The following is an 11,877-nucleotide window of genomic DNA, read 5'->3' as shown; positions in this document are numbered from 1 at the left end:
TGTAAACCATTACATTCAGCTATCATTAAGGCTGAGTAAGGCAGAAACGCATCAGAAGTGGTTCTTCGTACAGATATATGTGGAATAAAAGTTGATTATTTTTAGAAAAAAAATTGTGTGCCAGTTTTGCAATTTCTATGGTATTTATTCCCGGAAGAGAGTTATCCGAGCACTGAATGTGAAATACAAGGATGCATGATAGGGGCGAGCTGTGCTTTGTATGTTATTAGTCTACATAAATTAGACTACTTTGGAGGCACCAGGGATTCCAGTGATGTGTCATCTCTGAACCAGCTTATCTAGCCAGGAAATTGATACTGACCTTTGATAATGTAGAAACAAAGATGACTCCATCCAAAGAAGGCACATTAATGTATTGTTGGGTAAGTACTGTGATCTGTGATCTCTGTGAGAGATAATAGAACACAAACAGATCACCCTGAATAGTGCAAATAAAACAACTTTTAAGAAAAGAGGAAAATTAAAATTGTGCTTACAGTGAATTAGCTTGTTCAGGGTATATCACCAAGATAACTCAGCTACAAAAAGACCAGGTCACACCAACAGTCACTGAAATTCTCTTCCTGAGAACACAGCAATAGGAGAGAGAACAAACCAGGGTGGATTCACTAAGGTGGACAATTGGAGAACCATACAAAAATAAGCATATACAACTGTCTAAAAGCCTTCAGAGACTTTAAAGAATGGACATGGCCCTGAAACATGTTGGCTTAGTTTCACTAAGGATACAATTTTGGTCCTGTTTTTTTCTATGGCTTTCCAAGTGTCCATCCTGATTTGTTCCTTCTTCTATTGCCAGCTTTTGAGGGAAAGAGTTTCAGCATCTGTTGGTGTGACCTGGAGATCCTGTGGATGAGTTATCTTGGTGATATGCCCTAATCAAGTCACTTCATTGTGCAGTTTTACTTTCTTATTTTATTAAACGTGGTTTTATTTGCACTATCCTGTAAATTCTGTTTTTTATTTTTTATTTTTTGCATGCATATATAATGCCTTAGGATACAAGAGCTACATAGGCACCAGTGAAGCATGGTACATTTGCAAAGAGATAATAAATAACTATGTGTTTCATTTACATATTACTTACCACGTATACATGATTTAGTACAACAGCTTCACCAAAATGAGTGTGGCAGAGTTTCATATACGTTTACAATGCAATATTTCATGCCCTGTGCTGATTTATAGATTCTAAATAGGAATATTTGGGAATATATGAGAATATAAGAATTTAAATTGGTGTTTATGGTAGCCATGCTAATAATCGAATAAACTGAAAACAATTACCTATTGCATCTGGAATGAAAAAATTGTATCCTAGCAAACTGTAGTGCAGCACTGATGGGACAATTCCTTTCAGTCCATTGTAGCTCCAGTCTGACTGTAGAGGGCTCATTTGAGAAAAGAATGGTAAATAGCTGGACCTGTTTAAAGAGAACATTGAGGTAATTTACTGCAAAATCCTTTTTTTAATTACTCAATCAATAATTTTTTATGAAATATTTTTGCTCGACCTTCCCATCGCATATACTCATCTTCACTTTGCTACCCAATCACTGTGACCTGCTTCTGAAATACTAGGGTGAAATACTCTGTTCTTCCAGGTATGTTAAAACATGGGCCCCGATTATCATGTTTGCATTAGTATTTTGTTTGCATGCAAACCCTGGCCTTAAACAGCTTCCCATGCTATCTCTTTTAAAGTAGTTTGTCTGTTAGGCCCAAAAATAGGCAAAATGCCCCCCCTCCCCCCTTAATAGACTTCAGTGGAATGTTGTGAAGTTTTGTGTTCTCCGAATTTCAAACACGATTCAATAAACCCTTTATGGGTTGAACCCATCACTAGTTATGAACTGTCTGCAAAAAAATCTGAATGGTTGACAGCCTTGTGCATATGCTTCAATATATTTCAGCAAAGCCATATGTCCTGTCAGTCAGGACCCTTTGTGGGTCCATGACAGTTTTCACTAAAGTAGGAAATAAATAAATTACTCGGGTCTTTTATCTGTCATGTCGATACATTTTACATGCATTGCTACTTAAATATACAGTATGTAAGGTTAAACTAGGGAAAATGGCTTATAACATATAAATAGCAAAAATGGAAAAAAAAGTACAAAGAGTGAAAACAATTGCCACAGGAAGGTATCTGTATATGTGCAGAATGAGGCTACTTTACCTTGTATTTGCTGTAACTATGGCAGAATTTCCCAACTTTGTCACTTCTCCAACTAACATTTCAGTATACCGGTCACCCTCAAATCCTCTGGGAGGTTGTATGGATTGTTCTAGAAATGTGTTGCCTTCTACCCCTTCAAATATGATGTATTTAGCACCAAGTTTGCTGATCAAGCTTTTTACATTGTTCAAGTACCATGTAGCGGCAACATTGTTGGTTATATTTAATCTCACAGAAAACTGGCCTTTCCATCTCGTCAGAATTGGAACCTAGGAGAAGGAAAGTAGGAAATAGATTAGGTAATAAATTTATTTATTTTATCAGAACTTATACATACAGTAAAAACTCACAAATGTCTACTATTATTACTTTGGTGGCATTGACTCCATGTGGGCCCTTGACACAAGTATAGAAAAGATGACTGTACTGTACTTAACCATCATAATCTAATTTACTGGTGGGGACCTACATGTTCCAATCTAAGTCTGGAAACAATGTTTTTCATTCTTAAAACAGCATGCACAATCTTCCTTTAATTGTAACTTGACAGACTGTTGATATAAAGTGCAATTCATATGGAATACACATAATGGCCATCCTAGCTGCATACACTAACCTGGTAAGGGACACATTATTTTCTATGGAAAGGCCTAGGTGTACATAACGTTCATGGGAGTGTTAGTAGGTAAGGTGTGCTTACATAGATTGGCCCCATTCTTCACACCCTATTATAGCAACAGAGGTTCTGTTCTATGATTGAAGTAGGCAATCCACCAAACAAGAGATAGAAATCTGGTTGCTTGGTGAAGAAGGTCAATCTAATTTGACAGTCATTGCAATAACCCCATTCCTTGTGCAGTAGTTGTGCAAACTGGAAGATCCTTGTGGTGTGAGAAATGGTCTTTGTATTGAACGTGTAATGTTTACCACCGTATGGTGAAACAATAAAACATCTCTGGGAGATTTGTGGCAGAAGAGATATGCAAAAACTTTTTTTAATCTAAAATCTAAAATCTTTTTCTTTGGCTCCTAGTGGCTTATTTCTTTGCTTTGCATAGTTGCACATTATGGCAAGACCACTATTATTTCACTTATTTACATAGTTACAAAGTATTTGAGATTGAATAAAGACACAGGCCCATCAAGTTCAACCTTTGTGTGTCTGTGTGTGTGTGTTGTGCGTGCATGTGTGTATATGAGTCCCTGGGTGGTCTAGTTTTTAAGAGTACTTGTACCCCTGTATGTTACGGTCTCTTAGGACAGTATCTAACTGATTTTTGAATAAATCAATATTCTCTGCTGATACCATCATGGAAAACTGATTTTGCCAATTTTTAAATAGGTCCTATGCCCCTAGATACAAGTCTCTTCTGCATGATCGTAGTATATACTGTACACCACTTTAATGTCTACTATACCATTGATCCATCTAGTTTTGAAGGGAGACTGAGCCAGTAGTTTTCCTGTCTCTTATGCAGATAATCTTGAAGTTCCTCAGAGTTAAAACTTGCATATGGAGATGTGGTTACTGAGAGATTGAGATGCTTAAGGGTATATGGATCCTTGTGATGTCTGTGAGTCTCTCCTGCTTGGTCTGTAATAGGTATGTGGTCCTATAAATAAAGAAGCATTAAAAAAAGTATCCAAAAGACATCTGTACATTTAAATATTCTCTCATTCCGAAGGACCCTGTCGCTTCTCTAAAAGAAACTACAGCCAGCTGCTTTCTGGAATAAAGGAAACAGAATACTTACCGATGAGCATATGGAATTAAAGTTCTGTGGCTTTGATCAGTTCCAGGTGCCACTGCTATCTGACACATCTGGGTGTGTTGGCACTTCCGATGTGTCAGATAAGATATCCCCCACTACGCACCAAGGGGTTCAATAGTTCTTCTCGCCAGCCGCTACATCACTACAGAAGAAACAACAGACATGCTTTCGGACACACCAGAAAATGCTGAATAGCAGCGAAGTGAAGATTTCATTTGCAGCCTGCTGAAGAATTAAGTGTTCTGCTTCTTGTATTGCAGGAAGCATCTGGCTGCATTTTCTTAGAGAAGCAGCAAGGTCACTTTAAAGTGTATTTCCACTTTTGCTGTCACATTTAAGAAAACCCCTCTATATGTTCCTTATGTGTTCCTATTCACACAGTGAAAAATAACTTTAAAAAAAATGCCTTACCTTTTAGATGTTTTGTTAAATCAGGCAAGATGGCTGATTCCAGGTTTTTCTTAGCCCATTCACAGTGGTCTGTCCTTATAGAAAAGCTTCGGTCTTAAATTTGAGGATTGTGTTTATTAGGGATGTCCCAATACCAGTACTAGCATCGGTATCGGGGCCGATACAGGGCATTTTAACAAGTACATGTACTTGTCAAAATGCCCCGATACATAGAGTCGAAGCTTGTGCTATTTTTTTTTCTTCCCTTACCTTCCGGCTGCTGTTTGGGAGAGCAGCGGCGACTCAGTGCTGGTCCGGCGGGAGGAACTCCAAGTGGGGTCCTAATTTAGCTGGCAGGCGACCGGGCAGTCGCCGGCCAGCTAAATTTGGACCCCACCTGGAGCTCCTCCCACCGCACCAGCGCTGACTCGCCGCTGCTCTCCCTCACAGCGCCCACTACGACGAGGCACATGGTGAGGCACCACCATCGAGCAGTGAGTGAGGGCAAGGGGGGTGCCTATTAAGAATCTATTAATATTAGCAGAGAAAAATTGTAAATCCATTGTCTGCAATGTGTGCTCTATATGTACTACATATAGAGTACACTACAGACAATAGATTTACAATTATCCCCTGCTAATATGAATGGATTAAATGATCCATAGTACATAACATGTAGTTGTATTATGGATTATTTAACCCATTCATGTTAGCAGGGGAGAATTGTTACACTATTACTGCAGTGTATTCTACAGTATATGTAGTACATATATACAGTACATATTCCCAATACGCTGCAGCAATAGATTTACAATTATCCTCTGCTAATATTAATAGGTTAAATGATCCGTAGTACAAGTACATGTTATGTACTATAGATCATTTAACCCATTCATGTTAGCCGAGGATAATTGTAAATCTATTGCTGCAGTGTACTCTATATGTAGTACATAGTACATGTATGTAACACACGTCCAGTACACTGCAGCAATAGATTTACAATTATCCCCTGCTAATATGAATAGGTTAAAAGATCCATAGTACATAATAGTACAATATGTAGTTGTAATATGGATCATTTAACCTATTCATGTTAGCAGGGGAGAATTGTAATTCTATTGCTGCAGACTGCAGTGTACTGGACGTGTGTACTGTATATGTACCATGGATTATGATTTAACCTATTCATGTTAGCAGGGCAGAATTGTGAGCCCTTCCCACAAGCTGAGCCCCGAGACGCGATGCAGCGATCCTGCTAACATTAATAGGTTAAATCATGATCCATAGTACATAATATGTAGTTGTACTATGGATCATTTAAAGTCACCTGTCCCGTTTAAAAAAGTATCGGTAATTGGTATCGGCATATACATGAGGGGAAGTACTTGTACTTGGTCCTGAAAAAGTGGTATTGGGACATCCCTAGTGTTTATCTGATAAACATCATTAACATACAATAGGAAAGCCACCTTAGACCCCTCACAGCCCCTATGAATAGGTGTTATCTCAACTTGGCTGTGAAAGTGGAAATACAGTTTACAGCTACTATTGATATTTTAAAAGGTAAAAATGTGTCCTCCCTGCAAAGAAAATTATCAATACTTACCTGTCCCTTTTTGAAAGGAAACCTGTACTGAGCAAAAGACTAAGGCTTTAATTTCTAACCTTTGAGGAAGCATCCTCTGGCCTATGCTAATAAAAGAAAAGCCATAGTTCAACTCTATACCCTAATTGCTCTCTAACTGCTCTTTGGTCCATGCAAAATTGAACTTGGATGAACTTGTCATTTAGGGGAGCAGATACACAAAAAAACTTCAGTGGTCCCAACCTTTTCATATAGACATAAACACCCTTGCCATAACTTTGGGTTAAAGCGGACCTTTACACTCAAAAATCAACATCTACCAATGTATCCCTCTATTTATTATGATTAATAATAACCAAATCATGTCAGGTGCAAAATGCTGATGTACTTACACTTGCAGAACATTCACTTCCTGCTTTGAAAGGACAAAAACGATGTCAGTGTGCCAAAGCAATGCACACTGGGACTGCCTCGTCACTGAAATCACTGTCACTGTGCATCATCAGAAGGGGGTGTGGCCGGGGAACATGATGAAGCTGCGCAGGAAATAATCCCGATGATGCAATAAGAAATCAGGGGAAAAGATCGCTTCTCTGCCTTTTGGCTAAGATCAAGTGTAGGATCTGTTCTTATCAGTTTTCGGTGGGGAAAAGAACCGTCCTTGCGGGGGATGGTTACTTAGTACTGAAGTGAAAGAGCGTGTGGGGTGGCTTCCTGTGAGAGGGGAACCGCTCAGTACATGGCTTTCTGACTGAACAGATGCGAAGCTTGGTCTGGCTGGAGGGTTGGGGGCGGCAGAAGCCTCCAAGACAGACCTTATGGCTAGTCTGGGGCAATTTTTTATGCACCCGGCCCCTTAGGCCTGTCAGAGTGGTGCACTGACACTTTAGATTTATTTAAGCACCCTATCCACGTTTGGCACTTTTTTTATTTTAAATTTTGACCCACAGATGCTAAAGGTGCAGGTTTCTTCTGGGCCTACTCCTGACGCTGGGAGGAGATTCTGTGCCTCCTACGGGGTTCTCTGTCTCCTCCCACCCAGGAGGTGGGTCTCTCTTCGGGAGAGCCCACTTGCCTAGTACTGTGAGGGACCTGTTTCGGCAGGTCCCCGAAGGAAATGGGTCCACCGGCCTTCGGTTTGGTGTACCAACAGTCTCAACCACTGTCAGGAGCCTTGCGCCCCGGGGGGTCGGGAAATTAGTTCCCTTCTTCGGAAGGACCTTGCACCCTTGTGCACGTTTTTGTGTGCTGTGATTTCACTGTTCACTTTTTTTGTTCACAGGGGGAAGTTTGTTTAGACGCACGTTCCACGGGCTTAAAAAAAAAAAAGAAATCGGGGGAAAAGGAGCATTTGCCCTCTTCAAATATGTCTGCCCGCTACATTCCAAGCCCGGGATTTAAGCGTTTTAAATGTGTTTGTTGGGATAATTGCATACTAATGCATATGTAAATTTAGTTTTTTTTATAAATTTCATATTGCTATGTAAAGGTCTGCTTTAAAGCAAATTAACTTTCCATTATTTTTCTAGATTTTCTAGATTGTAAAAGGAAACCAGAATGTCAGGGGCAAATTCAGGCCAACAGGGGACAACATACAAATTCCATAAATATAATGTCCTAGCAAAATGTGAATTTAGAACTCCGGTGGTGCAAAGCCAATTGCTATTTGCTAAGAGGCGAACAACTGCATTGTGTCGCTACATACTCAAGTTATTACATATCTGCAGTTAACAGTGGAGGTACACATTGCAATTGTATGGAAATAGTGTGTGGTATAGGATGCACAGTCTGATGTTATCTGTGTAGGAAAAATGAGGTGAAGGCTTACCTTGCTAGAAAGTAACATAGTGGAATGTTCATTGAGAGAAATGAGGCATTCTCCCAGGCCATGTCTCTTTAATTTATTATGGAACGATTTGACTTCTCTTTCAAGTTTTGCAGCAGAATCTGATACACCATAGTGTCTCCAAACTGGCATCCTGAGCAGGAAAAAAAGCAACTTGCATATCTATTTGTTTTCTTTCATCCTTTCTCATTATAATATAATGACATGGTAACACAAATGTCTACCTTCCACTAGTTGGTAATGACATTCCTATTAAATCATAACACAGGGGCTAAAGCAACTGGAGATACCAATAACAACTTCCAACTATTATCTACAAAGAACTAAAGTCCAAGATTTACCAACTGTCCAGACTGCTTATGTACAATAAACCTAAGCCCTGATGAAGGGGAATTTGTGCATGACCCCAAAAAATTCTTAGCTCTCAACTTTTGATATACACTTTTATTGTTCAAAAATACAAACTCATGAACCAATCCCTATGGCTTGGTGCTCTCATCCTTCCTCTCCATCCATATCACAATATACATCCTTTCAACAGAAAACCTTTCTACTGACAATGTTACCTAAAAATATTGATATTTGGAAGCGTCCTTTGGTTTTCATAAAGCTGGATTCCTACATCCTGATGAACAGATTGGATATTCTGCCCAATGCATATCGTATATTGTAGAGGGATCCTCTCTGTGCTGGCTGGTGTCTTCACACAAAATGACTTGTTTTTCTCAATGGACATGAAAACTGGAACACGTGGGTTAACCACCACTGATACACCTAACAAGGTAAAATAGACACAAATGTAAGCGATAAGATAAATTGTAATAAACTGACAATGGTTGTGGAGCTCCAGAGCTTGGCACACTACGGCAATATTTCCTAAATGTGTATCTCTTGTCATGCTGTGAAAGCCTTGTGTAGCAATCTGTACAAAAGGCTGCAAAATTGGAACTGTGGTGGGAATGCCAGTCCATATATATGCCCCATTGCAATACTCTTCACTAATGGAAGCTCAGTGTCTGGAGCTATGCCATAAGTTCCCCTAACACTTACTCTTCCTGTAACACTAACATTACCCTCCCTATAACCCTCACACTAACTCTTCCTATAACACCAACAGTAACCCTCCTGTAACCCCTAGCCAAATACTAACCCTCCTAGTTGCCTCAAGCCTAACAACAACCTTTCCAGTTATCCTAACAATAAAACCCTATACCATCCTTCCCTACTACCAACCTTACACTAACCTTACCTGTAACTATAACTCTCCCTATAACACCAACACCAACCCTTCCTGTAATCCTTAGCCTCACACTAACTTTCTCTGTAATTCTAACAATAAGACCTTCTTTTAACTTTAAAAATAACCCTCCTATAACCTAAACCCCAGCACTAACATTTCCTGCAATCCTAACACATAAACTAACCCTCAAAATAATCCTTCTTGTAAATCTAATACCAATCCTATGTGTATTAGATCTACATTAGATGTAACCCCTATCTATGTAACCCCACACACTGTCACACTGTAACAATAATCAAGACAATGACACTTTGAAAGTACAGCTACTCCTCACTTAATGACCTAACAGTTATAAACCTTGTTCAGATGTTTGCAGCAGTAAAAGGAGCAATCTATGTCACTTCTGTAAACATTACAATGCCCCCCCAAAAAGGTAATACTAGCAGATGATCAATAGGTTTGGGCAAAGCACGGGTTGGCTTTAAAGTGATCATTTTCATGAATGATTCTGTAAGCAATTAAAGATTAATACAGAATGGTGTATTTCATGTAAAACAAACAAACTGTAGCTTCGAACTGAAAATTCACATGCTGTTCACATCTCACAATGTAGCCTGTAGCTTGTAGCTCATGCTTGTTGCTCGAACCTGACCTATTTTTCCAGCAGATTTTGTACGATTTGGCCCCAATAGGCTTTGATAGACTGCCAAAAGAAGCGCTACCTAGTGCGACAAAACGTGCACTACATAGAGCTGCGACATCGAGCTCAATGTAACTCAATGTCGGTCAGCTCAAATTAGCGCTGAAAAAGCGTTTTCTTTTTTTTGTTCTTTAATGTAGCTAGTGTGAATGGGGTCTGAAACTTATAGTTACATACCATTGCTTCATAAATCCACAATAACCTATGCAGGTCCCCTACTGAGACTCGTTCTAAACATAAATATTCAGGACATTCCCAAATTGTACCAAAGTATTTTCTTCTAGGAGAACACAGTTGAATAATATTACTATTGGAACACTAAAATTACAACCACTATTGTAACAAGCAGCATTAAACCCTCATCATCTGATGGTCATTACTCAGTACAGCAGCTCGGGTTTCTGTTCTGCACACCTGACTTCATTAGTGAACTCAGTATTTCATCAAAATACATGTTCAACAGGCTTTGTCAACCTGTATCCGCCTGCCTACAATACATTTATCTTGCTTCTAGGATCTTCAAATTGGCCTTTATTTTTAATGTTTCTGTCTGCCTTGAAAATTTGCCTTCTAGACATGTTTCTGGGGTTCTGGATTTTTTTGAGTGGGTTGTGTTGGTGTTTGTAAAACATGCTTTTATAAGAAGATCTTGCTGGAAGCTGTGCACATCTTGGCTGTTATAGCACACAGCTTTCTGTGCAGAAGCAATAGCCGTGAGTGCAGAGCCCTAGAAGCCACTGTCACTCCAAGCTGTGTTCCTGTAGTGTGGTAGGGGTAACTTGCTATCTGACACACCCAAAAGTGCTGGATAGCAGCAGCACCAATAGCCACTTTTTTTTTAAAGTAGGCTCTGGTGTAATTCTTTTAGCGAGTGACAGGGTTACTTCAAGGACTCTGTCCTTTGTCTTTGTTTTTTTTTAATGTACAACTGTATTTATGATTGCAGTCTATGTATTCAAATATTAATAATGAGGTCCTATGAGAATCCCCTATGAAGACCTTGAGAATTCCCAACTAGTTAATTCTTTCCATCACATGGTAAGCATTTCCTTTGGTTATATATGTAACCCCACTCCTGAAAGAAGAGCCCTCTGTACATCCATGTGGAACTAAAACCAGTATGGGAACGCTGACAGAAATAGACTGCAGAATCCGGAAAAAATATAGACAGCAGACGCCTAATGCTAGCCCCAGGCTTGTTGCCAAATGGTAATGTATATTTTCACTACTAAAATGCCACACTGCCCTTGAATTTCATTTCCAGCAAAATAATGCTCCTTGCCGACAAACTGCCAAGGATATAGAGGACTAGTTTTAATCCCGTCATATTAATGTTGTTGACTGACCAGAAACAGCCCCATTGAAAACCTCTGGGCAAGACTAAAGTGTGGTGCTGGCAAAGGAAAACCAAGAAACAAATGATAACACATAGAATTTATAATAAAGTGCAAATATTACAATATGACTATTAAACAAGCAGAGTAATAATATTAGATTAAACTAGAGTTGATTCCTCTTACCAGTTGATCCCAGGAAGTATCTTTCCAAAACAGATCCATAGGCACCAGGACTGGACTTGAGATTACTAATCACAAATGGCTGTAAAGCCACATTGCCATAGTTCATCGGCCATCGTTGAGCACTGAGGGTTGCTCCACCATACCATGATATGTTCTTCATAGAAAAGCAATCCTAAAACATAAGAAGAGGCTTAATATATACAATATCCAATATACATTTATGTACAAAATAGTAAAATCAAACCAAACCTAACCAGGCAAAATGTTGTTAGTGGCAAAAATGATCTGTTGTCAAAGGTAGTTGTTGGGTTAGATGCCAAATAATTGAGGGAACTGACAAGTAATTCATTTTTTTGCATGTTGCCAAGATCGATACTCCTTGCTTGTCATCTCAATGATCGGTACAGTTTGCCCATAATGTACTTTCATGTTATCAGTTTCATTGGTAATAATAAAATAATGAATTCCCTAATTACAGTGTGCCTGTACTCAAATGTTAACAGTCTTTCTGGAATAGATAAATGAAGACTAACAGTAGGGCTAAACCCTGATCAGATATCTTTAGTAGAGATCACATAACCAAATGCCTTAGGTCTTGATCCAAGTAGCCAATACTCGTTGGAA

General features: G+C 39.2%; 1 protein-coding gene across 1 annotated transcript in view; it reads right to left on the bottom strand.

Annotated features, from left to right (window-relative positions):
* The window catches only part of LOC108795864 (SITS-binding protein-like), a 23,039-nt gene extending 11,605 nt beyond the window's left edge, over positions 1-11,434 (bottom strand). The window contains 6 exon segments of the mRNA XM_018567179.1: positions 1,309-1,445; positions 2,201-2,469; positions 3,619-3,813; positions 7,776-7,926; positions 8,360-8,567; positions 11,254-11,434. Coding sequence (XP_018422681.1) covers positions 1,309-1,445; positions 2,201-2,469; positions 3,619-3,813; positions 7,776-7,926; positions 8,360-8,567; positions 11,254-11,434 — 1,141 coding nt within the window.
* Positions 11,435-11,877: the final 443 nt, after the last annotated feature.

Source organism: Nanorana parkeri, unplaced genomic scaffold, assembly GCF_000935625.1.
Source record: "Nanorana parkeri isolate BGI_ZX_2015 unplaced genomic scaffold, ASM93562v1 scaffold1017, whole genome shotgun sequence".
Taxonomy (NCBI): Eukaryota; Metazoa; Chordata; class Amphibia; order Anura; family Dicroglossidae; genus Nanorana; species Nanorana parkeri.
This window is presented reverse-complemented; position numbering and strand designations above follow the sequence as displayed.